Here is a 25665-nt window from a genome sequence, read left to right as displayed (position 1 = left end):
CATTTTGTTACTGTAATCACCAGCGTTTTAGCTCCAGGGCTGGAGAGGAGGGACATGTTGTTACTGTAATCACCAGCGTTTTAGCTCCAGGGCTGGAGAGGAGGGACATTTTGTTACTGTAATCACCAGCGTTTTAGCTCCAGGACTGGAGAGGACATTTTGTTACTGTAATCACCAGCGTATTAGCTCCAGGGCTGGAGAGGAGGGACATGTTGTTACTGTAATCACCAGCGTTTTAGCTCCAGGGCTGGAGAGGAGGGACATGTTGTTACTGTAATCACCAACGTTTTAGCTCCAGGGCTGGAGAGGAGGGACATTTTGTTACTGTAATCACCAGCGTTTTAGCTCCAGGGCTGGAAAGTAGGGACATTTTGTTACTGTAATCACCAGCGTTTTAGCTCCAGGGCTGGAGAGGAGGGACATTTTGTTACTGTAATCACCAGCGTTTTAGCTCCAGGGCTGGAAAGTAGGGACATTTTGTTACTGTAATCACCAGCGTTTTAGCTCCAGGGCTGGAGAAGGGTAGACAGAAGGAGCAAAGGCAGTGTGTTCTCTTCTTATTCAGTAATGTCTGTGTGTTTAGGAGCAGGTTTGTGGTTGGTGGCGATGTAAAGCTGTAAATCGATTGTTCCGGGTGGAGCGTAAGTAAGCCGTCAGTGACAGTTTGGAGTATTTAACTTCATAATGAGGCTGAATGTGCAGCAGTTCACTGCTCCGCAGCTAAGCTGCTGTAATCGCTTCTATCTGCTTCATTATGTAAAAAACATTCCTTATCCTCCCAGTCTGTCGCTCCCTCTCTCTACTCCCTCCCCTCTCCTCTCTCTCTCTCTATAGGCCCCCTGCAATGTAACCGGCACGGTGCATGGAACTGCAGTGTAGAATGAGAGAATGAGAAGAGGAGACATGCTGGGAGGAACCAACCTGAAAGGCAGCTGCTGGGTTTCAGTCCAAATGGCTGAGAGAGGGAGAATCCTGAGAGACGGAGTGCGTTAAAAGCAGGAACTCAGTGTTCTTGGTACTGTGTGCTCTAATGGTTCAATGTTCTTACCTATGTATAGGCTGTGTGGGTGACATACATTATATGGACCAGCTCCTCAACCCTTATCATACACACACACGCATACACACACACACACACACACACACACACACACACACACACACACACACAGAAGGGTATGCATGCATGCGCTGGTTGAGAAACACACTGTCATGCGCAGGAACTCTGCTCTGAGCTGGGAGAGGAAAAAGCTTCAGATACATGACAAACCATGAAGCTACTGCTGTTTCAATGGAGCAGAAAAAAACAGGGGAGAAAAATGTCAACAACAAATAGCTGCTGGTTTCTGTTGCCGTGGGCGACATGGACTTTGGTTCCTACATGTTTCTCTCCTACTGCATTATGCATCATCTTTTCATCCAATTAAACACAAACACAGGCTACAGAGCACAACGCAGGGAGCATCTCCCAGCTCTGCATAATCTGCAAGAAATTGTGTGTGTGTGTGTGTGTGTGTGTGTGTGTGTGTGTGTGTGTGTGTGTGTGTGTGTGTGATGTTTGAACTTGAGATGATGGACTGTTTGGCAGTCCATCTCTCTGTGTCTGCCAGTCTGTGTCTCTCCTCATTTCTCCATGTGTCTGGAAGGTAGATGGTAGAGGTCAACGCTTTGTTTTGTTCTGATCCACAGCAGCTTTGCTCTGACCAGAGTTCTGTGTGGTCTAAATGAAGATTGATTTGTGTGTCTAGACTGGTCTGGGCTGGACTCGGAGACAAAGCATTACAGCACCACTGTATAACACCTCCCTGTGAACCTGGCGTGTCCTTACCCCGGTTTCTGTGGTAACGTGCAGGTAGTGCATGCCAAACAGCCCAGGGGATGGTGTGAAACGCCATGTTTAATTCTCTCTTCAGCCGGCCAATGAGCAATCCGACTTTCACACCTTTCCCTTCCTGCCCCTTGCAGACAGCCATCACTATGGCAACCAAGCACTCTATAACCTCCTGCCCTAGAAGATTTTGGAGAGACTTATGGACTCATTTCAGGTGTATTCAAGTTAATATATCATACTCTGTATGTGAATATTATAATGGAACAACAGGGCTGATATGGCAGTATTCAGTATTTCAGCTGAGATACGAGCGGTGAGGAAAATAAATACACCCATTTCTCAATGGCTGAGTAGTAGGCACCCTAGAATGCCTGGAGAGATACAGACACAGATAGAGTGACCTTGTTCAGCTATTTACACTGCTGGATGAGTTTGACCTTGAAATAAAGGACACGACTCTGGAGCTGAAGAATATGGCCTCAAGAAAACAATTACTAGGTCTGTAAGGAAACAGTATACCTCGATACCGGCAATTTGAACTCAGGGGAAAATAGTAGAAGGGAGGTTTTGAATTTCAATGTAACAGCGAACTGTTTTCCTTCAGAAGGTGTGTGTCTGTGCGTGTGTGTGTGGCTGGCATCACGAGGGCATGTTATGTTGCATCCTGTTGGCAGCAGGGTGACAGGCAAATCCATGCCAAAGATTTGAGTTCTCCATCAGATTATCTTGATCCTCTTCATACCCATTGGAAAACTTAATAACGTTGATGGAACACTGTGGAAACTCTTAGCAGGCATATGGTTCTCTAGCTCCCATTGCGTAATGACTCCACAGTAGCCACATCACAATAGTGATTTAATATCAAAGGACAGACAGACTGATTCAGGGTTGGGATCAGTTCAGTTTTCCATTCAGTCAATTCAGGAATTCTCTCTCTGACACAGAAAAGCACAAATCAACCCCATGTTCATGTCTGTCCTTGTGCTCTGCTCTCTCTCAATTTCTCTCTCTCTCTCTGTCTCTCTCAGTTTCTTCAGTTTATTCACCTCCTTTCCAGCTTATAGTACAGTCCCTAACCCTTCATTCCCCTGCTCCAGTCATATCCTTCTCATCCTCATAAGAGATTTTAAATTCTCCTCACTTTCCCATTATTTAGAGAGAATCAACTCCTAAAAATTGAAAATCTATATAGTGATATGGTTGGCAGAGCTGGTTCAGTACAAATACGCCCACCTGGACTGCTGAGTTTTAATGCTTGAGACATATGGCTGTACACAGACACACACACACACACACACACACACACACACACACACACACACACACACACACACACACACACACACACACACACACACACTCATAAACATGTTCACATACAAAATTGACTAAATAAACATGATTCAAAATGGACATCAGAGGGTGATGCTTTGGGTTAAAGTTATTTTAGACAAATGCAAAGAGCATGAACCTTCTGGCCAGAGGGAGAGAGTGAGAACAGAGGGAGAGAGTGCAAACAGGGGGAGAAAGGGGAAGGAGAAAATGCAGATTTCAGCTCCGTATCTACTTCACAGAGTGCAGCAGAGCATGAGTGGGAGAGAGAGAGGGATGGAAAAAGAGGGAGAGAGACACACTTGCCGACCAGCTCTATGCCTGAGAGGACTTCCGGTAACAGTTTTTTCCCTTCTCTTTTCTCTTGCCTTGCCTGGTCTGGCTCGGAGATAAAACAGAAACACACTGCCTCCTTGACAAATGGGTCATGTATTGTCTTCACCTACCTTTCTCAGTGAGTGGAGAGACGGAGAGACGTGGAGAGAGATGGAGAGAGAGAACAGAGCTTTAGATGAATGTCTTAATACAGTATGTTTCCTCAGCATTGCCATTAGCCACTTTGCTGCTGCCACTATGACCACACACAATGACTCAACATCACTTTGACTCTTCCTTTCAGGCAGGAGCCAAAGCTAATATCCACAACCACATGCCATACTGTATGTATCCAAGGACAGGCTGGAAGGAGAACTGGACTGTACCCTGATGGTACTGTTACTTGGATTCATGGGTAATGACAAAGAGATGCAGTAACAATGACAGAGCTTCCTTGTGGTCTTTAATGCTCTGTTCTACTGTACGTTCTCTCTCTCTCTCTCTCTCTCTCTCTCTCTCTCTCTCTCTCTCTCTCTCTCTCTCTCTATCTCTCTTCCTCCTCTCTCTCTCTCTCTCTCTCTTCCTCCTCTCTCGCTCTCTCTCTATCTCTCTTCCTCCTCTCTCTCTCTCCTCCTCTCTCTCTCTCTCTCTCTCTCTTCCTCCTCCTCTCTCTCTCTCTCTCTCTCTCTCTCTCCCTCTCTTTCTCTCTCTCTCTTCCTCCTCTCTCTCTCTCTCTCTCTCTCTCTCTCTCTCTCTCTCTCTCTCTCTCTCTCTCAACCACAAGCTCTTTCCATGCTTCTGTGTGCTCCTGCTGGGCAAATGGAGGGGTGTTCACTGTGCATCTGAGGGCAACAGCAGGAGGTTGGAACTCCAACTCTCCGCTTTGCTGTAGGAGGGATGTCTTACCCTGGTTTTACCCTATACAGTAACCTACTGTACCCTGTACATGGCACTCATGATGATAGGTACAATGTTCCACACGCCGTGTTAGGGTTAGTGAAGAGGATACAGCATGTGCCAAGTGCAATAGACTGCCAAGGTTCCAGCCCATATAATAATATGTAGTTAAGTAACACTTGAGCCATTCATAGGTAATTATAGGCAAGGACGTAAAGTAGTGTGTTGTTGGATGTAACTTTGGAAAGCGGTGAAATGGGAAAGTGAAGTTGAGCGCTATTACTGAGGAGGAAGAGCGGAGCGGGTAGCGCAGACCAGGGTGTTCTATTATTCATACCGTGTTCAGGATGGCCAGAGGCCACTAGCTCTGGCTGTCAAAAACTAGGATAATCAGAGGCCCACCAGAGTTCTGATGCACACACACATACGCACACACTTAACAACATGATTTAAATATTTTTTGTTCTTATTTCTCTAAACCCCAATTCTGGGAAATCCCTTCGAATTATATTGGCACCTTAATTTACCAATTAGAAGCGGATGAGAGCTAAATTGATGGCATTATGTTGTTTTGACAATCATCATCCGGCTCTTACACAACGCCATATCAGCCCCAATCAGCGTTGGTGTGCAGATAACAAGGAAGTCGATTATGACAATGCGTTCCGTTAAATGTCACCCCTCTCTCGCGTTCCGTGTATCTGTCATTCTACTGAAAATCCATACAGAGTAGCAAACACAGTCTAGTCAATGCAGCCCCCCCCCCCCCCCCCTCTCTTTCTCTCTTTCTCTCTTTCTTTCTCTCTCTCTCTCTCTCTCTCCTTCTCTCTCACACTTTCTCTCTCTCGCGCACACATGCACGCACGCAAAGTGGTACTTGAATCAGTTGCCAAAGCATCGATGTGCTGCTCCTAGCGTCGTCACCTTGCAAGCACAGAAGTCACCTTCCAACCTCTGCGACTTTCTGCCCCTGTCATTAGCTACTATACCATTGAGTCCCGTGCTCATTTACAGGTTAAAGGCATTGCCTTATTCTAACAAACATATCGTGTGTGAAAGATTGTGTATTTGATTCAGCGTTCACTGTCAAAAATCTGCGGTCCACTGATCGGTGTTGGTCATAAGGGAGGAGGAGCAGGCGCGAGTCCACACCGCACATCGCTGATCATTGTAGCCTACGGAGCTAGAGGTCTACTCTGCGTCCGTGTGTGGAATTAACCCAGCGCACAGACTGGCTGGTGATGAGGTTCGTCGTGTACACTCGACAGAGCATTGACAGAATCCCTCTCGAGCTGAAGAAACCGCCCCAATAAGGACACAGGCAAGAGAGGAAGAGCAACCGAAGAGCTGGTCTCGGCTGGAACGCTGTCATTTCGGCAAGAATGCATCTCTTCAGTGCCATGTTCCTACTAGTGATGTTAGCTGCCATGTCCAGTGAGGTAAGAACACGCGTACATCTCATATTTAAAACGCTCTTTATTTGTTAACGTTGCATAAATGCTGGCCATTGGGGGTACAGAATACATTATCGAGGACTTGCATGTGTCTATTAGACATATGCCAATGTGCTTAATTAAAATCAACACTTGAGTAAGTGTGAAGAAAAACACGTTTAGTGGAATGAGTGTGAAATACACACATGTGTTAGTGCGAACGTGCCACACAATGATTCCAAATATGATTTTAGATGATTCCTCTGTATTATTTCCCCCCAGTCGTAAGGAAAATGTGTAGGTTAGTCAAATCTCACATCTACGGCCGTCTGGCCTGGAAAACAGCAGCATGGATTCAGAGGGGCAGGACAGAGAGAAAGTTGAGAGAGGAAGCGACAGAAAGGCTCTGGGGCTTCTCTGAGCAACAGAAGTCGGTCTATGTTATGCCGGTACTGTACACGCTAGAGCGAGCTTGTGCACAATCTAAGTGTGATTTGCGAATGTGTGGACACACGTGCCAGGTTCAGTGTTAGTAAGATGATTGTAAGTAGTGCTTTTCTAATGCCACTTCAAACGCTAACCTATGTTCCGTGGTGAATGGACTTATCTGTAGGCCTATGTCTTGGAGATATGTATTTGCGGCTACGTTGGACCAGAGAAGCACTAAGCACATACCTTTCCCTGAAATGATGAGCTTTGAAGTGACAGTTGTAAATTGAACTGAAGGAAGGTAAATTATCTGACCCAGAGAACATTTGAAAGTCCAAGAGATGTGAATCATTTGTTATTGCGGCTTCAGCTGTCAGACAAAATAAGTTCTAGAACATGTTAACATGCTTAATGCAACAGTCAAATATTTAAAAAGCTTACCATTTTGAAAAGATGTCTACACAAACTGATAATGTAGCTCATAACATTTCACGTTGAAGTCTGAGGCCTGTTTCAGCACCATGTACAGGGCTTCAGAATGCCTTTGCCTAAAAATAGGGTCACAGGCTGATTACACCCGTTGCAAAATAAATGTATAAATCTATATTATTCAATTATTGCACCCACACTGCTCATGCGGCCAACGAGCGTCTGTGTTGCCAAGGGCTAAAAATAACGCAGATCACGATGCAAGTCCTGCCTCTCCCATCTCCTCATTGGTTTATAGAAGCAGGTACCCATCTCGTCATTGGTTATACCCACATGGGTGACTGAAAGATGAACGAGGTCAGTGACAGTAATGCACCTAATTTATGAAAGTTTCCAATTGCAATATAAAGTCAAGAGAAGAAAAAGCCTGGAAGGAGGAGAGATGACTAGAAACGATTCGGTTGACCGTTTTATGTGTGGATTAATTTCGGAGTAGAGGACCTTGTGCATTTCAGGTAAAATAACAACTCAATGTTTATATCCCAGGACAAATGAGCTAGCAACAGCAAGCTAGCTAAATAGGACAAATTAGCTAGCAAGTGCAAGCTAGCTAGCTAAATTGCCATACATGTTTAATTATTTTCGACCTGTCCCCAAATTAATGTAATTGTTTCAGAGTTTGTTTTGATATTTTAACCTGCGTGTCGTGATCACGTTTGGTGTGGGGGGACAAAATACATTTATGCACGAATGCGCACGATGGGACATGCGCACAGCCGGTTTGGGTTCCATGTTAGTGCTATTCGGTAATCCTTGGGACGACCCTAAACCCTTAACCCCAACCCTTACCCTAATCTTAACGATAACCCCTACCTAACGCTAACCTTAAAACCCTTTTACATTTCAACTTAAATTGGTTGATGTCATAGTTGGGACTTCCCAAAGTATCCCAGTTTTAGTGTGTAACAGTTTCCAAATCCTTTGTTTTGTTCTCACAATCACCGGGTAACACATTAATGGTCAAGAGTAAAGCTTGGGATGGACCTACAGTTTAAATAATATTCTCTGGCATGCCAGGCCTGACCCCCAAGTGTATAATGTTATGTGCATCATTTTGCTGAGTAGATATTAACCATATAACCATATAGATCAACAGCTGCAGATTTATACGGTATTCTGACTGTGTGCAAACCATGAAATGAAAATGTCTGCTGTAGTTCATTTCTAATACACAGTAGCACTGAGAGAACATCCTGCTCTCCAGAATGAGTATGTTGTCTACTACTGAAGTGTGCCATGTCAACTGCCATGTCTACTTGCTGTGTTGAGACTTGAGCTGACCTTTCCCAGAAATGGATCCGATGCTACCTGTCCTGAGGCCATGCTCCTTTCAAACGGTGGCGGTGACAATGAGACCCTACTGAGAGAAGCAGGTGGTGCTGTCAGTGACAGGAAAGGATGTGCAGAGCACAGCCAGTGGTATCTCAGTGTAGAACAAGACTTCATCTCTGTCCTTGTGCTCTCTCTCTCTCTCTGTCTGTCTGTCTGTATGTGTGTATGTGTGTCTGTGTGTCTGTGTGTCTGTGTGTCTGTGTGTGTGTGACCTACTGATGGAGAACTCGGTCCTGTTCAGTAGTGACAAAAAAATTGGAAACAGACTGAAATGGGGACCTACTACCTGGACCTGTCCTATTTTCCTTTGGAAAAATGTTTTGCTATGGTATGCCCCCTAGTATTTAGGAAAACCCTGGTTTGCATATCATATGAAACCACCTGCGGAGAGACTTATTTAGCCGTCTGTTTCACCCACTCCAACATGGTCCGTCACAGTGGTGCCCTGTCTAGCGCTGACGCTCACTGGAGTCACAGGGCAGGAGACAGTAGGCAGGTGAGCACCCAACCATAAGGCATAAGGACCTGACGATGTGTGTGTCCCAGACTTACTCTCAGGAGATACAATCATCTCTTTATCAGTGGAACTGTTTCCCCGCCTCCAATGGCTTATAATTGGCCTTGGGGGACAATTTGTTGTAAGTGTTTACATGAAATATTAATCAACCCTACAGAGGGAAAAAAAAATATGGCGCCACACATTTCCCTAATGTAGCCTAGCTCTGCAGACATAAAGAATTTATTAACTCTTCTGGTCGCATCTTCCGACTGATAGGACGTCTCTCTACACTGGAGGAGTTTGGATATCTCACTCATATGTACACATCTTCCCACACACAGTCTGGGCACGGGCCCTACATTAAATATGCACTATGCTTTAATGAGACACATGCACTCGCTGGCTCTCTGCATGTGTTTGTTAAGTACCCACAATACCCCAGGAGTCCTGACAGCCAGTGATACAGACGGACACCTGCTCGACCTTGGCACTGCCTCTGTATGTACACCGTTGTTATGGGGTTGCATCACAAGATGACTGACACCATGCATGCACTTAGTAAATGTACGTCTGTGTAACAGCTGATATTTATGCATGGTGATCTAAGAAATTCTACTTGTGGTCTGAGCTGAGAATACATGTATATTTCAGCCGATAAAATGGACCGTAATCATTACGTTTGCAGCTAAAAGCTGAATTGCAGCATACACAGGCCTAGATAAGTAAATCAAACAAAACATGTGAGATGCACTATACAATGTCACAGCTCAGGCACCACACCCTAATAGGGTCATGTTTTCCCTTATTCATATCACAATGAAGTTCTACCATTTAAATAAAAACACCAATATACACTGTTCAAAAAAATAAAGGGAACACTTAAACAACCCAATGTAACTCCAAGTCAATTACAATTCTGTGAAATCAAACTGTCCACTTAGGAAGCAACACTGATTGACAATACATTTCACATGCTGTTGTGCAAATGGAATAGACAACAGGTGGAAATGATAGGCAATTAGCAAGACACCCCAATAAAGGAGTGGTTCTGCAGGTGGTGACCACAGACCACTTCTCAGTTCCTATGCTTCCTGGCTGATTCTTTGGTCACTTTTGAATGCTGGCGGTGCTTTCACTCTAGTGGTAGCATGAGACGGAGTCTACAACCCACACAAGTGGCTCAGGTAGTGCAGCTCATCCAGGATGGCACATCAATGCGAGCTGTGGCAAGAAGGTTTGCTGTGTCTGTCAGCGTAGTGTCCAGAGCATGGAGGCGCTACCAGGAGACAGGCCAGTACATCAGGAGACGTGGAGAAGGCCGTAGGAGGGCAACAACCCAGCAGCAAGACCGCTACCTCCGCCTTTGTGCAAGGAGGAGCAGGAGGAGCACTGCCAGAGCCCTGCAAAATGACCTCCACTAGGCCACAAATGTGCATGTGTCTGCTCAAACGGTCAGAAACAGACTCCATGAGGGTGGTATGAGGGCCCGACGTCCACAGGTGGGGGTTGTGCTTACAGCCCAACACCGTGCAGGACGTTTGGCATTTGCCAGAGAACACCAAGATTGGCAAATTCACCACTGGCACCCTGTGCTCTTCACAGATGAAAGCAGGTTCGCACCGAGCACATGTGACAGAGTCTGGAGACGCCGTGGAGAACGTTCTGCTGCCTGCAACATCCTCCAGCATGACCGGTTTGGCGGTGGGTCAGTCATGGTGTGAGGTGGCATTTCTTTGGGGGGCCGCACAGCCCTCCATGTGCTCGCCAGAGGTAGCCTGACTGCCATTAGGTACCGAGATGAGTTCCTCAGACATCTTGTGAGAGCATGCGTGCGGTTGGCCCTGGGTTCCTCCTAATGCAAGACAATGCTAGACCTCATGTGGCTGGAGTGTGTCAGCAGTTCCTGCAAGAGGAAGGCATTGATGCTATGGACTGGCCCGCCCGTTCCCCAGACCTGAATCCAATTGAGCACATCTGGGACATCATGTCTCGCTCCATCCACCAACGCCACGTTGCACCACAGACTGTCCAGTAGTTGGCGGATGCTTTAGTCCAGGTCTGGGAGGAGATCCCTCAGGAGACCATCCGCCACCTCAACAGGAGCATGCCCAGGCATTGTAGGGAGGTCATACAGGCACGTGGAGGCCACACACACTACTGAGCCTCATTTTGACTTGTTTTAAGGACATTACATCAAAGTTGGATCAGGCTGTAGTGTGGTTTTCCACTTTAATATTGAGTGTGACTCCAAATCCAGACCTCCATGGGTTGATAAATTTGATTTCCATTGATCATTTTGTGTGATTTTGTTGTCAGCACATTCAACTATGTAAAGAAAAAAGTATTTAATAAGAATATTTCATTCATTCAGATTTTAGTGTTCCCTTTATTTTTTTGAGCAGTGTATATATTTTTTTGTATTACAATGTTTCTGAAACATTTCCAGGACTGGACTTTGAGCAGATTGTGGATATATACTTTTTAAAAATCTTATCTGTAAATTACTTAACCATGTGGGTAAACAGCATTTTTGGTGCATGTTATCCAAAATCTATATTTGACAACATATGAACAATTCCCTCTATACAAGTCTGGGGAATATATCTCAGTAATACCACACAACATTTGGTGAATGCAGGTGCATCTAAAACTGAGATTAATTAAAGCTGAGATTAATTAAAGCTGAGATTAATTACTTAGCGTGTGGGAAGAGTCGGACTTTCAGGAAATGTTAGTTAAAGAGAAGTACAGGAAATGTAGTCTACCAATCACCGAACACCTATTTAGAACTATTACAGTGCCTTGCGAAAGTATTCGGCCCCCTTGAACTTTGCGACCTTTTGCCACATTTCAGGCTTCAAACATAAAGATATAAAACTGTATTTTTTTGTGAAGAATCAACAACAAGTGGGACACAATCATGAAGTGGAACGACATTTATTGGATATTTCAAACTTTTTTAACAAATCAAAAACTGAAAAATTGGGCGTGCAAAATTATTCAGCCCCTTTACTTTCAGTGCAGCAAACTCTCTCCAGAAGTTCAGTGAGGATCTCTGAATGATCCAATGTTGACCTAAATGACTAATGATGATAAATACAATCCACCTGTGTGTAATCAAGTCTCCGTATAAATGCACCTGCACTGTGATAGTCTCAGAGGTCCGTTAAAAGCGCAGAGAGCATCATGAAGAACAAGGAACACACCAGGCAGGTCCGAGATACTGTTGTGAAGAAGTTTAAAGCCGGATTTGGATACAAAAAGATTTCCCAAGCATTAAACATCCCAGGGAGCACTGTGCAAGCGATAATATTGAAATGGAAGGGGTATCAGACCACTGCAAATCTACCAAGACCTGGCCGTCCCTCTAAACTTTCAGCTCATACAAGGAGAAGACTGATCAGAGATGCAGCCAAGAGGCCCATGATCACTCTGGATGAACTGCAGAGATCTACAGCTGAGGTGGGAGACTCTGTCCATAGGACAACAATCAGTCGTATATTGCACAAATCTGGCCTTTATGGAAGAGTGGCAAGAAGAAAGCCATTTCTTAAAGATCTCCATAAAACGTGTTGTTTAAAGTTTGCCACAAGCCACCTGGGAGACACACCAAACATGTGGAAGAAGGTGCTCTGGTCAGATGAAACCAAAATTGAACTTTTTGGCAACAATGCAAAACGTTATGTTTGGCGTAAAAGCAACACAGCTGAACACACCATCCCCACTGTCAAACATGGTGGTGGCAGCATCATGGTTTGGGCCTGCTTTTCTTCAGCAGAGACAGGGAAGATGGTTAAAATTGATGGGAAGATGGATGGAGCCAAATACAGGACCATTCTGGAAGAACCTGATGGAGTCTGCAAAAGACCTGAGACTGGGACGGAGATTTGTCTTCCAACAAGACAATGATCCAAAACATAAAGCAAAATCTACAATGGAATGGTTCAAAAATAAACATATCCAGGTGTTAGAATGGACAAGTCAAAGTCCAGACCTGAATCCAATCGAGAATCTGTGGAAAGAACTGAAAACTGCTGTTCACAAATGCTCTCCATCCAACCTCACTGAGCTCGAGCTGTTTTGCAAGGAGGAATGAGAAAAAATGTCAGTCTCTCGATGTGCAAAACTGATAGAGACATACCCCAAGCGACTTACAGCTGTAATCGCAGCAAAAGGTGGCGCTACAAAGTATTAACTTAAGGGGGCTGAATAATTTTGCACGGCCAATTTGTCAGTTTTTGATTTGTTAAAAAAGTTTGAAATATCCAATAAATGTCGTTCCACTTCATGATTGTGTCCCACTTGTTGTTGATTCTTCACAAAAAAATACAGTTTTATATCTTTATGTTTGAAGCCTGAAATGTGGCAAAAGGTCGCAAAGTTCAAGGGGGCCGAATACTTTCGCAAGGCACTGTATGATCTCTTCAATGTAAGTTACTACATGTAAAAAAAAAGTTTAGAACGTTTTCTATGAAATGGGCTTTTGAAATCTCAAAATGTACACTACCGTTCAAAAGTTTGGGGTCACTTAGAAATGTCTTTGTTTTTGAAAGAAAAGCAAATGTTTCGTCCATTAAAATAACATCAAATTGACCAGAAATACAGTGTAGACATTGTTACTGTTGTAAATGACTATTGTAGCTGGAAACAGCTGATGTTTTATGGAATATCTACATAGGCGTACAGAGGCCCATTATCAACAACCATCACTCCTGTGTTCCAATGGCACGTTGTGTTAGCTAATCCAAGTTTATCATTTTAAAAGGCTAATTGATCATTATAAAACACTTTTGCAATTATGTTAGCACAGCTGAAAACTGTTCTGATTAAAGAAGCAATAAAACTGGCCTTTAGACTAGTTGAGTATCTGGATCATCATCATTTGTGGGTTCGATTACAGGCTCAAAATGGCCAGAAACAAATCCCTTACTTCTGAAACTCAGTCTATTCTTGTTCTGAGAAATGAAGGCTATTCCATGAGAGAAATTGCCAAGAAACTGAAGATCTCATACAATGCTGTGTACTACTCCCTTCACAGAACAGGGCAAACTGGCTCTAACCAGAATAGAAAGAGGAGTGGGAGGCCCCGGTGCACAACTGAGCAAGGGGACAAGTACATTAGAGTGTCTAGTTTGAGAAACAGACGCCTCACAAGTCCTCAGCCGGCAGCTTCATTTAATAGTACCCGCAAAACACCAGTCTCAATGTCAACAGTGACGAGGTGACTCCGGGATGCTGGTCTTCTAGGCAGAGTTCCTCTGTCCAGTGTCTGTTCTTTTGCCCATCCTAATATTTTATTTTTATTGGCCAGTCTGAGATATGGCTTTTTCTTTGCAACTCTGCCTAGAAGGCCAGCATCATGTTTCCATGTAAACATTTCAATTTATATAATAATTTGAATATTTTCTCAATTGTATTTAATATTATATAAATACTTTGTTCTAATTTGTACGGTTCTTTGATTTGCTAATTATCTAATGTGTTTTTAAAAAACCTAACTTTGATGACTAGTAGAATTACATTTCTGGAGATGTTTTTACATCAAAAGATAAAGGCTGATTCTTCAAAATGCCTCTTTAAGAGATGCCAATGTTAGCAGATATCTGAGCAGAGCTCACTATTCAACCTACTTTCATTATCTCCAGTACAATACCAGTGTCTACATATATGAAAACAGAGCGTTTTGAAGGAAAATATTTAAAATTCTATTCAATAACATCATAAAAAAAGTGATTTTCAAACAATATGAGGTTCGTGGTGACGTGGGGAGCAAGAACATACAGTACCCTCCCTCTGGCTAGAAACTCGTAGCATTTAAAAAATTAAAAAACTTTTAATTGTACCCTGTGATGTCAGAGAAGCATTTTTTTTGTCACCTTATCTTTGTATCCACAGACAATAGAAACACGCATTTAGAAATGTAGACGCTGGTTTGGTGTTGGAGATACTGAATATTGTAACGTGGATGCTGGGAGTCAAGAAGAAGGTGGTCAGTTTAATATAACAAGAAACATGGAACGATCCAACGTAGGAGTAGCATCTTGACGAACAAAACAATACTGCATGGGGAAAGAACCTAAGGGAGTGCCAGATAAAGGGGAAGTAATGGAGTCCAGGTGTGCCTAATGAAGCGCAGGTGCGCGTGATGATGGTTCCCAGGACCGGTGGTTAGTAAACCGGCGGATGCCGGAGGGGTGGAACAGGAGTAGACGTGACAACTATGAGGTTGAAAAGTTGCAGAAATCACTCTGACATTTCCTGGTTGCTAAAATTCTAATCGTTTGCCTAATTTCAGTTTATGTAACAAAACAAGCAATGGATAGTATCGAGAATCATTGTATCATCTAAACTGCTGGGAAATATATTTTAATTAAAACAAAAATATTGTATATTCAACTGTTTGAAACGTATGTACAAAATGTTAAGTAAAACTAAACTAATCTTAAGAACGAGAAGCATAGAAATAGAGTGCATATAACTTATATCACTATTTAGACTAGCTTTCAATGAGAATGACAGATCTATAAGTCATATTTCTATGTGAATTTGGACACCCAAAAAGTTACATATTGCAGCTTTAAGGCAGTAGCCATGATTTATGTTCCTATAGGTAATGCAGGTTTAGGGATAATTTAAGTAGCTAGAGGCAATGAGTTTTAGCATAGTTTCAGTACCTATACGTAATGTAGGTGTAAGGATCATATGTTTCTAGAGGTAATGCAGGTTTAAGGATCACTTCTATTCCTAGAGGTAATGCAGGTTTAGGGATCATTTCATTAGCTAGAGTTAATGCAGGTTTAAAGACCATTTCAGTAGCTAGAGGTAAATGCAGGTTTAGGGATAATTTCAGTAGCTAGAGTTAATGCAGGTTTAAAGATCATTTCAGTAGCTAGAGGTAATGCAGGTTTATAGATAATTTCAGTAGCTATAGGTAATGCAGGTTTAGGGATCATTTCAGTAGCTAGATGTAATGCAGGTTTAGGGATCATTTCATTAGCTAGAGTTAATGCAGGGTTTAAAGATCATTTCAGTAGCTAGAGTTAATGCAGGTTTATAGATAATTTCGGTTCCTAGAGGTTATGCAGGTGTAAGGATAATTTATTTTCCTAGATGTAATGCAGGTTCTTAGTCAGTTCATGACACTTATCCAATTGAAACAGTTAGGGGCTTGATTGGTGGACTGAGTGTGCTGCTGACATAGGGGTGAGGTCTCAGAAATATAATTGCAGGGAAATGTACGACAACAGAAAGACAAAAAATACACTTAGTACAAAACATAGATCCCTTATTGTTGTCACTTGTTAAATCCACTTAAGTCAGTGTAGATGAAGGGGAGGAGACGGGTTAAATAAGGATTTTTTTAAAGCCTTGAGACAATTGCGACATGATTTGTGTATGTGTGCCATTCAGAGGGTGAATTGGGCAAGACAAAAGTTGTAAGTGCCTTTGAACGGGGTATTGTAGTAGGTACCAGGCACACTGGTTTGAGTGTGGCAAGAGCTGCAACGCTGCTGGGTTTTTCACGGTCAACAGTTTCCCGTGTGTATCAAGAATGGTCCATCACCCAAAGGACATCCAGCCAACTTGACACAACTGTGGAAAACAGATTCAACAGGGGCCAGCACCCCTGTGGAATGCTTTCAACACCTTGTAGAGCCCATGCCTCAACGAATTGAGGCTGTTCTGAGTGCAGCTCAATATTAGGAAGGTGTTCCTAATATTTGGTATACTCAGCTGAGTGTATGTTCCTTCATTAAAATGTTTCATTTGAAATGTTATCAGAAACACAGTAAGCACTTAAAATGTTTCATTTGAAATGTTATCAAAAACACAGTAAGCACTTAGCAAGTCTTTGCAGATCTAAAATCCAGATCAGAGTCGTCAACACCACAATCAAATCTAATTATTAAACGACTTTGAACTAAACAGAGGGCTTGGGAAGTAGAGCTTTGGGGTGTCTTGAGAGACTTCAGTGTTTCTATAATTATTTTTGTTTAATCAGTGGCTGTCTGCTGAGGGCAGGACATCTTTACATGTACTTGAAACAACCTGTGAACACAACACTGCTTACTTACTGATATGAGAGCATGAGTGCAGTGCAGTGTTCCCATAGGAAAGACTGGTGCAGACAGTGGGGTGTACTTACTGTTTGAAACAGTCTGGCCTCGGAGGCTGTGAGTGATGGAAGTTACCACTTGCTTTGGTGTTTTTCCCTGTTCAAACGCCGAGCTCAGTGGGCGAGAACGCCTAATTGGTTGTCATTCTCGAAGAGGAAGACAAAACTTCTGTAAATAATTCAAAAGCTTTATTTCCCTCCGTAATTTGTTCTATCCCCTGGCACCAGGGAGGCCGATAATCAATTGACTAAAATAGACTGGCTCTTTAGGACTATTTAAAATGCTCCTCCTTGTTTGAGATGGAAATTATGTTTGCAACAGAAATTGTGCCCACAGTTGGAGTCATTTGATTGTAAACAGCTAGCTAGCTACACATTACAGCGAAGAAAGCAGTTCACAGAATTGTACAGTTTGTCTCACTTTACTTCACAAATAAGTTGAGTTGATTATATTTAAGAAGCCAATTTAAGCTTAATTGAGATGCAGATTACGATGCAAAGGAGTAGAAAAGCAGAATATAAAAGCATTGTTGATTTAGTGGAATGTTATGCATGCAGCCTTTGTCTGCAGGGTTTTCTCTGGCATTTTGAGCAGAGACAAAACTCACACAGAGCCAATCCTAGTTGTACATTACAATCATTTGGCTTTTAATTGGTCCAACACAGACATTGAGAGGACACGCAGGACAGAACTTGGCCCAGTCCGAAGGCAGCAGGACAAACAGCTGGCATGGCTGTCATCCAATCCCGATCAGCTCCCAGCTGACCTGGTAGTGTTACCCCGTGCTGGGAAATCTCCTTTCTTGGTGCTCGTCCAATGAGAGGAAGCAGCATGACGACCATTTAAACCCCTCCCTGGGCTCTGCGGAGGCTGGTGTGATTGAACCACTCACAGGCTAAATTCCTGTCCTTGTCACCCGGCCAGGAGGCGACTACACAATCATCTTACCAAAACAACACGGACACATAAACCTTATAATACCACTCCTTTTCAACTTTCCTCAGCAATGAAATGGTTTACAATCAGTGAACCTGGGCTGTTAAAATTCCTATAAATTGCGGTGGAAGTGACAAGAGGGAGCAGTTGGATGGCGTTCAAACAGAGGGAGAGAGAGTGAAGGGGCATTGAAGCAAGAGAGAGAGTCCTCCTTGCACTGCACTGGGGACCCAAGGACGCTGGTAGGCAGGCCGCGCAGGGCGGATGGACAGTACGTGCTCTGCCTAGCAGCAGCCTAAACCTCCCAGCCAGCCACACAGGGAATTAGACAAATGAAAAGCTGCGGGAGAGAGGGGTGTAAATCTCCCACGGAGAGGAGAGGACACGCACAAGGCTCGGCCTGCATCATGGCTCCTCAACCTGGAGGAGACGACACCCCGGACACTGACACTGGATCCTCTCTCCATCCTCCATCCCCCTCTGTATGGGCTGTGCCAATGGAAGTGGATGGAGTAAATGAAGTGGGCTAGAAGGCACATACACTCAGAGAATTAGAGATATATACAGTACAGCTAACACACATACAGACACAGGCCAGACATGCACAGACACTCACTGATTGGTGAGATGGTGCCTCTTGTCCTGTGCAGTGATACGTACACCTAATTATAATGTTGTGGTGGGTGACAGACAGAAACAATCATGTTGAGCAGCATGTGGGCGAACAAACAGGCAGTGATAGATTGATTAGTCTCACGCCCGCCACCACATTCACGTGCTCTCTCCATTTAGATTCATATATCGAAGTATACCGCTTCACGGATAATGAGCTAGCATTGTGTTTGATTCAGGGCTGCTTGAGGAGATTGAATAGTGTGTGCTTTAGTGTCATAGCTGATTACTGTAGAGCTTGAAGCAGCGCCAGCTAATGAGACTGTATTGTGTGTGCCAGAATTGTTGTAGCGTAAGGAGGTTATGTCACAAGGAGAGTCTGTTCAAGGAGGGGTGGGAGGAGAAGGAGGTGTTGTGCTGGCTGCTCCTCCATTCCTCCTAATGTCTCAGGCTCTTTCATGTCTTTTTGACCTCCATGAGAGGTGTGTGTGTGTGTGTGTGTGTGTGTGTGTGTACACCTCTTCTACAAAGTAGGTCAGTAGACAGAATGGACACTGCTGACCGGGGAGTGATATTAGTGTGACGCTGGGTTACAGGAAGGGGAGTGATATCAGTGTAACGCTGGGCAGAGTTACAGGAAGGTGAGTGATAACAGTGTGACGCTGGGCTGAGGTATAGGAAGGGGAGTGATATTAGTGTGACGCTGGGCTGAGTTACAGGAAGGGGAGTGATATTAGTGTGACGCTGGGCTGAGGTACAGGAAGGGGAGAGATATCAGTGTGACGCTGGGCTGAGTTACAGGAAGGGGAGTGATATCAGTGTGACGCTGGGCTGAGTTACAGGAAGGGGAGTGATATTAGTGTGACGCTGGGCTGAGGTACAGGAAGGGGAGAGATATCAGTGTGACGCTGGGCTGAGTTACAGGAAGGGGAGTGATATCAGTGTGATCCTGGGCTGAGGTACAGGAAGGGGAGTGATATCAGTGTGACGCTGGGCTGAGGTACAGGAAGGGGAGTGATATCAGTGTGACGCTGAGGTACAGGAAGGGGAGTGGTATCAGTGTGACGCTGGGCTGAGTTACAGGAAGGGGAGTGATATCAGTGTGACGCTGGGCTGAGGTACAGGAAGGGGAGTGATATCAGTGTGACGCTGGGCTGAGTTACAGGAAGGGGAGTGATATCAGTGTGACGCTGAGGTACAGGAAGGGGAGTGGTATCAGTGTGACGCTGGGCTGAGTTACAGGAAGGGGATGGATGGGCACTGAGCAGCAACTGTCTGGGCTGTAACAGACCACCAGAACAGATGGAATGCTGGGTAGAGTGTGCATGAGGTCATAGGCCTCCTCGTCCCTGACACTGACACACTGTCCCTGTATGGCGCTCCGAGACGGGGTTGTCTCACAGTATCTCTGCCTTTCTAACTGGTGGTCCAGTGTGGCTCAGTTGGTAGAGCATAGTGCTTGAAATGCCAGGGTTGTGTCTTCAAAACCCACAGGGGATCAGTACCAAAGAAAAAGGTATGGAAATGTATGCACTCACTACTGTTAGTCGCTCTGGATAAGAGTGTCTGCTAAAGGACTTAAATGTAACTACCTGGAGAGAAGGTGTCCTAAACTGACTGTCACACTCACTATTCTAGATCCGTATCTATCTGGTCTACAGCAGCTCTGAGTTTTACAGCCTATTTCTTTCAAAAATGTCAGATATGCTTGATTGAACTTGCCTGGCCACAATTGAGCAAATGAAGTAGTCTCTTACAACACATACTGTATATTACAACACGTACTGTATATTACAACACGTGCTGTATATTACAACACATACTGTATATTACAACACATACTATATATTACAACACATACTATATATTACAACACGTACTGTATATTACAACAAATACTGTATATTACAACACATACTATATATTACAACACGTGCTGTATATTACAACACGTGCTGTATATTACAACACGTGCTGTATATTACAACACGTGCTGTATATTACAACACATACTGTATATTACAACACATACTGTATATTACAACACATACTGTATATTACAACACGTACTGTATATTTATAGCAGGCAATCCTTTTTACAGACAACCTTGCTTCTTGGACTACATTCAAATAACAAATGGTAAACTCTAGAAGTAATTCTGTCCAGTCCTGTATGGTTGGTGTCTACACAAAAACAACACCTAAAGAAGACTGTCATCATCATTCCATCATATATTACCTGTCATTGGCTTGTTTTTTCCAACATGTGCAGTTACATAATGATTCTAGTCAGCGTAAGCTAATAACTTTTTTCATCTCAATTACATTCATTGAATATCGGGTTACAAAGGGAGGGTTGTGTCGTATCTTTATTCATATGCTCATGTCTCCTCTCCTTAGCTTAGCTGACCAGGCAGGTCAGGCAGGCTGGTGCTGGTGGGATGAATATCAGCCATACCAGATAGTCTCTCCCTCTGCGCTGCAGGCTGCACTGCTCTCAGAGGTCTGTGGAGGATGACTCTAACCCAATGTGACATCCCTCTGACAACACCCTTCCAGAGCTGGGCTGGGCCTCGGCTACACACACTGTGTCCTCTGCTATCTACTGCTATTACACAAATAGATCCGTGTGTCTCTGGAGACGCAGAGGGGATTTAACATGAATAGATTAATAGAAACCAACATAAGAGAGGCGTGTGGTGTAAAAACAAGATGTTGTATTGTCAAGAACGCTAGATAGGTGCAGTTTTACCTGGTCAGCCAAAGTAGTACAGAGCTCCTGGAGGAAATTAGGGTTAAGTGCCTTTCAGTTACTGGCCCGACGCTCTAAACGCTAGGCTACTTGTACCTGTGTTGGGGTGAGAGTGACAGCTGATGGACAGACAGGCAGTCAGGGTGTGGAGTTGTGCGGTCAGCATCTTAGGGCAGGCTGACAACTGTGAATAGGGTAACGTGAGGAGTAACCGTAGTAACTGCAGCCATGGGGATCACACAGCCTTTTTTAAATGTTGCGGTAAGCAGTAAGCACCTCCTGACCAGTTTTCTGTACGACCTTGCTTTCCCCCTGCTCAATGAATCTTTTATGAGCTTGGCGATGTGGGTTTCTGTGAAGAAGATTGGAATATAAATATGGCAGTTGCGCCTAAAGCCCACAGCTTCTCTCTGTGATACAAAGCTTTCATACTCACTAGGAGACGGAGCAGATTGGGCTGCTGCTGTGTGTACCTGACTGCACTGCAGTGCTCTCCTACAGAACCCTCCTCTTTTATCACAGACCCAATCACAAGACACACAATTCCATATCAGAGTGCTCTCACCTTCCCAAACACAAGACAATATTCCATTTTAAAGTGGAAAGATGTCATCATTGGAATGGATAGTGGACACACATTTCATTCCAGACAGCTTTTCCACATTCAGAGTACACAGGTTCCATATCAGAATATCAGAGAGAAGCTGTTTGATATCAGACCATTCACACCCGGTACACTGGCCACCAGTCAGCTGAGGATGAGTTCTCTAGTGCTGTCTGATTCGGAATCAAAAGAAATCAAAACGGTACATCCAGACACAAGGAGGAAATCTAAACTGAAACCCCCCCTGAATGCTACTGCCTCTCCTTTTCTCTCTCCCTCCATCCCTCCCTCTCATAGTACTTCTTCCTTTCTTCCCTGGGATTTCTGTCGTCTTCACCTTCCATTGTGAGTGTGACAGTGCTTCCCCTCCTGCTGAACGCTAACTGTCGGAGAGCTTTCATCTTGTGGATGACCGGCGAGTGCTGCGTGGCGCGGAGGAGGAGGGCGGGTGGCGAGAGGAGCCTTTTTATCAATGTGTTTCAGCAGCGGGCGCTCTGTCACAGCCACTCAGTAGGGTCATTGATGAGGGGAGCCTCCCTGACGGAGCCGGGGCCTGAAAGTCGCTAGTCAGGGGAGTCAGCGCCTGAGCTGTAGCCTGACGGCGCATATCAAGCAGCTCCTCCAGGCTCTTCTCCTCTCTGTAGGCCCATGGTTGGGAAGGTAAAGAGGTAGCTATTAGCTATACAGTCAACGCATATGTTTGAAATAGGCATAGAGATAACAAGATGTAGCCAGCAGCGTAAACACACTAGCCTATTCTCTCTGATTTCAACTCTTTGGGACTTCTTCAACATGATATAACACAGATATACCCATGTAGCAGTCACTGGCCATGCATACCATAACAGAGAATGCAGCAACGGCAGCAGACTTGAAAAGATGAAGTGGGAACTATTTATCTGCACTGCACTGTGGACAAAAGCTGGATGTTGGACCAAAACAAATACTGTACTAGACACATTCATCATACCTTAGAAGTAGGGACTGCAAATATGAACAAAAGATGAACCAAGGAAATGTTGGCCCCAGTGGTGTGTTTTCATGGATGCCAAAGGAAGCCAGGCTTTCCCAAAACAATTATCAAGGAATAAAAAAAAAAAACATAGACAATTATTTTTCTTTCATCTCTCTGTGTTTCATAAATGGCCCTCAGTTCACATGAGGCTGAATGTATCTCACCAGAGAAAGTATCAGAGCGAGTGAAACAGCGCCCCTCTGTATGTGTAGCCCGTCTATCTGATGCGGTGTGGTCAAAAAGAGTATGACATTGTTGCCGCCCTTAGCATTGATTGCAAGGGAAGCAATGGAGCATTTGGCCTCCCTTGATAATTTTTTTCATAAAATAATAGCCAATCAGCTAAACTGAGAGAGCTCAGCTGTGAATGGTCCTGGCACACCAAAAGAAAAGCCAGTTTGGATTTGGCTTCACACCAATCACATCACATCAGAAGTCAAAGGTCATTGACAGAAAAATCATTGTTTTGTTGTCCTCTGGTGGCTAGCTAGGTAAAATCCTCCCTTTCCTAAATGACTAAATTAACCATGGATAGAGATAGGGATTTGGACTTGTGGTTTTACGTAATTCTACGTACTGGCCAATGATTTTGATGGCGATTCTGATCCAACCATAAATTCACACATTGTGCCCCTTGTCTGAGAGGATGGAAGTTCAACATTTCGTTACAGTAGATGTAGTAGGCTAATGTTAACTAGCTGGCCTGGCGCATCGTTTCCCATGAAAATAAGTTGGGCTAGCAAGCAAGCATTTGAGCCAGGTAGCCTAGGACAACAAAAACTAAGTGTGTAATGTATGACAGCGTCAGAGACTGTTTCAGCAACATGAAAGAGAGGAGAATGGCATTGGTGTTTCTCTACAAGTAGGGTGTGTTAACATGTTCTGTCTAATTGCACACACGCACACACACACACACACACAGAAATCAGTACCATGGACAGCCACATCATATTTAGCTTATTGGACTAAATAGGTTTTGGTATCTTTTAGTTGTTACTGTATTAGACTAAGCAGAGGTGATTAGACGATGTTGAAGTTGAAATGGTGCTGGAATAGTGGAGGCAGCTCCTGTTTTCTTTGTAACTTGCAGTAACTGCCTGTGGTTCTAAATCTATAGTTGTTTAGTGGTCCAAAAATGTCACAAACATTAACTTGCTTGACCCTTCTGTAGGTCATGTCTGTTACATGCAATATGCACCGTGGACTTCACCGGGCAGATGTTGCTCTCCGGCTTTGTGATGAATCAAAGGTGTGGTTGAATTTATTCTGCCTCTGTGTCTTCTTATTGTCTCAGTTTTAGGCCTATATATCACAGTGTAAAGGCATATGAACTAACTAATATGTTATAGAGAAAACATCACAATTATCACAACACATAGGTTGTTATATGGCCTGTTTTTCCTGGCTTGGCTTCCCCAGGGATTTTACCCACACACCGCTACTGTTTGGCCCTGAGTTTAACCTGCCCCTCTAAAACCTCACCTCAGTTCCCTATTGACATTTCCATAGTCCTTGACCATGGAGTTATGAGGCCCAGCAAACCCCCAGGAAGAAACACTTAACCTGCTCCACTGAGGGCATGTTTGATTCACTAACCCAGAGATAATACCTCACAGTTTGGGCATCATCTTTCTTTAGACATTCTCACTCTCACTCAGTCACTCACTCAGTCACTCACTCAGTCACTCACTCAGTCACTCACTCAGTCACTCACTCAGTCACTCACTCAGTCACTCACTCAGTCACTCACTCAGTCAGTCACTCACTCAGTCAGTCACTCAGTCACTCAGTCACTCAGTCACTCACTCACTCAGTCACTCAGTCACTCACTCAGTCAGTCACTCAGTCAGTCACTCAGTCAGTCACTCAGTCAGTCACTCACTCAGTCACTCACTCAGTCACTCACTCAGTCACTCACTCAGTCACTCACTCACACACTCACACACAGGAACCAACACAATGAGAGGCATGTTGTGGTATGAATAGCAATGATCAGTGGTGGTGTGCAGGCAGGCAGGATGAGGCAGAGTTCGAGTACACAGTGGGCGGATGTGCAGTGGGTTTGAATCAATGCCCAGTGGACTACTACTGAGAGACAGGGAGCAACGGAGAGCAGAAGGAGAGGCAGAGAAGGAAATTGGAGAGGGTGGGGTGGAAAGAGTGTGAGGAAGATAGACGGGAGGGAGGGAGATATTTAAACTGCCTGGTGCTCTGCCTACAGGGTTATTATATTCTCCATCCTAATGACAAAGAAAGGAATAATTACCCCTCTATCGCTCAGTCACTCTCATTCCATTCCCCTCATTCCCCTGACTGTCTGCCTGCCGCCTAGCTCACACTCCTCTCCTGACAGATTGGTTGTAATTAGGCCTCTATTGTTAAATCAATATGGCCACAAGTATGGCCAAACAATGGTGTGTGAATCTGCCACAAACTGTATACCTGGGCAAGATGCACGCTAGTGTAACAAACACCATGCAGAGAGGAGGAAGTGGAAAAAGATGTAGAGAGGGGAAGAGAACATGGGGCTTTTTCTCTGATTGCTTCACACACTGATCCATCCGGTGCTTTCGATATAATTACAGCCCCCTCTCTTCTTCTCTCGTATGTGTGTGTGGAGTGTGGACAAGCCTCATGAGCGGTATGCAACTGTGCATGAGGAGAGGAATAAGGTGGAATTGGCTAATTGGATTAAGGACATAACATGCCTGCCAACACATCATCTGCTATGAGAGAGAGGTGTAGCTAGCCTACCCATTACAGCATGGTCTGCCGCACGGACCATGACAGATCCTGATTACTACAGTCACCAGCTAATAATGATTAGTTACAGTTTAGGATGCAATGGGACCTGGAGCAATAACCCGCACCTGTAGTTAAACTTGGGACATAGAGGCTAAAATGCTGACCAGACCGCCCGTGCGTCTGTGTGCGCCATAGCACGCATGTTGATTTTGTCCAGATGCAATCAGGACACACAGGTTGAAATATTACTATAAGGTGCATTACAACAACCGACTGGAGTGTGGACTTCAGTTCATCTTTTATCACCCACATGGGTATATGCTCCTA

At 44.2% G+C, this 25665-nt stretch overlaps 1 protein-coding gene across 1 annotated transcript in view; it reads left to right on the top strand.

The window, feature by feature from the left end:
- Positions 1-5245: 5245 nt before the first annotated feature.
- Positions 5246-25665, top strand: part of olfm2a (olfactomedin 2a) — a 98192-nt gene continuing 77772 nt past the window's right edge. The window contains exon 1 of the mRNA XM_021625227.2: positions 5246-5814. Within this exon, the coding sequence (XP_021480902.1) occupies positions 5758-5814 (57 nt within the window). The 5' untranslated portion in view covers positions 5246-5757. The remainder of the gene's footprint in view (positions 5815-25665) is intronic.

The sequence above is a fragment of the Oncorhynchus mykiss genome, chromosome 12 (genome assembly GCF_013265735.2).
Source record: "Oncorhynchus mykiss isolate Arlee chromosome 12, USDA_OmykA_1.1, whole genome shotgun sequence".
Lineage (NCBI taxonomy): Eukaryota > Metazoa > Chordata > Actinopteri > Salmoniformes > Salmonidae > Oncorhynchus > Oncorhynchus mykiss.
The sequence above is the reverse complement of the archived record's forward strand: the minus strand, read 5'-3'. Positions and strand labels throughout refer to the sequence as shown.